The sequence below is a fragment of the Mandrillus leucophaeus genome, unplaced genomic scaffold (genome assembly GCF_000951045.1).
Source record: "Mandrillus leucophaeus isolate KB7577 unplaced genomic scaffold, Mleu.le_1.0 Scaffold1183, whole genome shotgun sequence".
In the NCBI taxonomy this organism is placed as follows: Eukaryota; Metazoa; Chordata; class Mammalia; order Primates; family Cercopithecidae; genus Mandrillus; species Mandrillus leucophaeus.
Window position 1 is genome coordinate 188,483 of NW_012100132.1, and position 4,284 is coordinate 192,766.

The 4,284-nt window shown below is 52.2% G+C and overlaps 1 protein-coding gene across 1 annotated transcript in view; it reads right to left on the bottom strand.

Annotated features, from left to right (window-relative positions):
- Positions 1-4,284, bottom strand: part of ADAMTS13 (ADAM metallopeptidase with thrombospondin type 1 motif, 13) — a 41,512-nt gene that overhangs the window by 7,276 nt on the left and 29,952 nt on the right. Inside the window, 2 exon segments of the mRNA XM_011965553.1 lie at positions 2,460-2,642; positions 3,731-3,860. Of these exon segments, the coding sequence (XP_011820943.1) occupies positions 2,460-2,642; positions 3,731-3,860 (313 nt within the window).

Genomic DNA, 4,284 nt, shown 5'->3' on the forward strand with positions numbered 1-4,284 from the left:
AAAAAAAAAAAAAAAAAAAAAAACAATTTTTTATGGGCAAGAGAATAGCTACTGGCAAAACAAACAGCAACTGGCAGATCACTTGAGGTCAGGAGTTCAAGACCAGCCTGGCCAACAGAGTGAAGCCCTGTCTCTATTAAAAATACAAAATCAGTTGGGTGTGGTGGTGGGCACCTGTAATCCCAGCTGCTTGGGAGGCTGAGGCATGTAAATCACTTGAACCCAGGAGGCGGAGGTTGCAGTGAGCTGAGATTACACCACTGCACCCCACCCTGGGTGACAGAGAAAAACTCTGTCTCAAAAAAAAAAAAAAAAAAAAAAGGAGAAGAAAAAAACCTAGTAGAAAGCCTAGACATAGATTCTAACATACACCAATACCACCGAGGAGCCACCTGGGGGCATCAGGGCTTGTTCAACAGATGCTGGTTAACAATTTAAAAAAAAAAAAAAAAAAAATCCCTTGGTCCCTACTTTGCAAACACATTAGTACACGGTTTAAATGTAAGTAAAAAAAAAATTTTTTTTTTTTTTTTGAGACAGGGTCTCACTCTGTTGCCTAGGCTGGAGTGCAGTGGTGGTATGATCTCTGCTCACTGCAGCCTTGACCTCCCAAGGCTCAGGGGATTCGGTGATTCTCCTGCCTCAGCCTCCTGAGTAGCTGGGAATACTGGCATGCACCACCATGCCCAAATTTTTGTATTTATAGTAGAGAAGAGGTTTTGGCATGTTGCCCAGGCTGGTCTCAAACTCCTGGGCTCAAATGATCCGCCCACCTCAGCCTCCTAAAGTGCTGAGATTACAGGCATGAGCCACCACGTCCAGCCTAAATTTAAGTGAAATCTTATCTGTAACTGGATTTATTTAAAACTAAGGAGACTTGCTGGGTTCGATGGCTCATTCCTGTAATCCCAGCACTTTGGAATGCTGAGGTAGGCAGATCTCCTGAGGTCAGGAGTTCAAGATCAGCCTGACCAATATGGTAAACCCTGTCTCTACTAAAAATACAAAAATTAGCTGGGTGTGGTGGTGGGTGCCTTTATTCCCAGCTACTCAGGAGGCTGAGACAGGAGAATGGCTTGAACCTGGGAGACGGAGGTTGCAGTGAGGCAAGATTGCACCACTGCCTGGGCAACAAAGCGAGACTCCATCTCAAAATAAATAAATAAATAAATAAATAAAGTAAGTGGACAGGAAGGAAACATGGCAGTAGGGTGCTATCTGTTAAACCTGAGTGCTGGAACACACACGTCCATTACATTCTTTTCTGCACGTTTCTATGTGATGTAGAAAAGTACTTCATTAAAAATGCAAACCTACAAAAAGAAACCATTAAAGAATTGTAAATCAGGTAGGCAAATGTTCACCCTTTACCACTGGGCTCTGGACCTCACGGACTTGAACATGATTCTGTCCCGTGTCCTAGTGTGGCTGTGTGTGTCCCTGCAGGGTCCTCCATCCCTCCCGTCGTCCACATCAGAATGCTGGTGCCCACAGCTTCAGGTTCTGCTGAAATGCTGCCTCGTCTGTCCCCCAGGCCTCCCCACACTGCACCCTGCCTGCACGGTGCTTAAACTTCACCTCCCACACCTAGCACAGCCTGCCAGGTAGCCCTATTCCTTACAGACTGGCTCTTGGGCCACTGAGCCCCCCACCCCATCTTGTTTTGTTTTGTTTTTGAGAGGGAGTCTCGCTGTGTTGCCCAGGCTGGAGTGCAGTAGCGCGATCTCAGCTCACTGCAACCTCCACCTCCCAGGTTCAAGCGATTCTCCTGCCTCCACCTCCCAAGTAGCTGGGATTACAGGTGTACACCACCACACCCGGCTAATTTTTGTTTTCTTATTTGTTTGTTTTGTTTTTTGAGATGGAGTTTCGCTGTTGTTGACCAGGCTAGAGTCCAGTGGTGTGATCTTGGCTCACCACAACCTTGGCCTCCCAGGTTCAAGCGATTTTCCTGCCTCAGCCTCCTGAGTAACTGGGATTACAGGCAGGCACCACCACGCCTGGCTAATTTTGTATTTTTAGTAGAGTGGGGTTTCTCCATGTTGGTCAGGCTGGTCTCCAACTCCCGACCTCAGGTGGTCCGCCTGCCTCAGCCCCGCAAAGTGCTGGGATTACAGGCATGAGCCACCACACCCGGCCTAATTTTTGTATTTTTAGTAGAGCTAGGGTTTCACCATGTTGGCCCAGCTGGTCTCAAGCTCCTGACCTCAGGTAATCCACCCGCTTTGGCCTTCCATAGTGCTGGGATTACCGGCATGAGCCACCACACCTGGCCCTGTCTTGTTTTTTTTTAGAGATGAGGTCTCACTGTGTTGCCCAGGTTGGACTTGCGCTTCTGGACTCAAGTGATTCTCCTGATTCAGCTTTCCAAGTAGCTGCGATTATAGGCGCACACCACAGCACCTGGCCTGGCATCTGCACACACCAGGAGCTGCCCCTCCCGTCACCGGCTGACTCACCTAGGTGGGCAGGGCTCCAGGCTGCAGGCCTCCTGGGGTTCTGGGCGAGGCAGCCCCTGGCATTGGGTGTCCAACAGGATCTCCTCCTCGTCATCCTCCCCATGGGCCCGGGCACAATACAGGATCCTCCGCATGACCCCTCCCCCACAGCTCACACTGCAGGCCGCCAGCTTGTACTGCCACCTGGAGCAAACTGAAGTCGGGGACCCCAAACAGCCCCAGGGCCTGGGAACCCAGGGGAGTCAGGTCTCCCCCTTCCTTTCCCCAGACCAGGAAGAGACAGGAAGCTGGGAAGGGCCTGGAGAGGTTCTCTTTCTGGAGGCCCCCTTGTGTCCTCACCAAGAGGCTTGGCAGAGTGGACAGAACATTTGGACAAACCCATTTTACAGAAGGGAGAGGTGAGGGCAAACGACAGATGTCATATCCCAGAGACAGTGGGGACAGGGGTCCAGGCACCCAAGGGCCCTGCATGTCTTTCTTGAACAGTGATCCCAGCACCACTGCCCTGCAGCCCACCTTGCTAGCTCTCCCCTCCTCCCCTTCTGCTGTGTTTGGCGGCATCACACTGAACACCATCCATCAAACTGCACTCCCCCTCTGTCCTACTATTATCTGTCCTCTTTCCCCCTCCATTTGCTCCAGGAGGTCAGGGACGTTTCTCTGCCTTGTTCTCTGCTGTGTCCCCCAGCTCCAGGACAACCCCGGGGCCTAGGTGCTCCATAAAGAGCAGGTTATGAAGAAACATCCCAGCAACCACGTGTGCCCACAGCATCCCAGATCCTGTGCAATGTACTTTACACGCATTGCATCTAGCATGCATTTTACACTCGTTGCATTTAGCATATACTTCACATGCATTTAATCCTTTCATTAAACCGCCCCCCCCAGTCTTCTGGGGGCACAATATGACCTGCTCCCACTGGTGAGGACAAAAGATCCAGCTTGGAGGTGAGGGAAGAGCCAGGATGAAGACCTAGAACCCCCTGTCTCCTTGGGAAGGGGCCCACCTGGCAGGGCAGGGCTCTGGGCTGCAGTGTTCAAAGGGGCTGGGCCGGGGCTCTGGCCCGCACTTGGAATGAGGTAGGGGGATGGGGCAGCCATGGTCTAGCCTCACACAGCGCACAGCCAGTGGCACCTGCCCCCCTCCGCAGGTCACCGGGCATGGAGCCAAGGCTCGGGTCTCCCACGTGCAGGGAGAAGGCCAGCACTCTGTAGGAGGCCACATCCCAAGGCCAGACTTTCCCCTGCACAGTCTTGCTCCCCTCACTCACCGAGCAGGGCACGGGACAGCCTGGCAGACCTCCCGCCGGCTTCCAGGCTTGCTTGCCAGGCCACACAGCTCCTCCTGGACAGGCACCCTGAGGGCAGAGTCCACGCACAGGAAACGTAGCTCCATCAGGCCTGCGTGGACGAAGCAGAGACCCGGAGCCCCAAGGGGCGGGCTCAGTAAGGACCGCAGCCTGGGCTCACTGGGCAGCTCTAGCACATAAGGCCTGCATGGGTCTCGGCTCTGCCACTTACCAGCTGTGTGACCTCAGACAATTGACTTAACCCTCTGAATCTTAGATTAAAAAAAAAGATAATGGCATCTCCCTTGCAGAGTCATTTATAAAGATTTTTAAAAGGGGAGATGAAAAGTACCTGGCACATAGTAGATACTTGACAAATGGTAGCTGTTATTGTTTATTGAGAGGCATTATGAGAATTGCAATATGGGCCGGGCACAGTGGTTCATGCCTGTAATCCCAGCACTTTGGGAGGCTGAGGCGGGCAGATCACGAGGTCAGGAGTTCAAGACCAGCCTGACCAACATGGTGAAACCCCG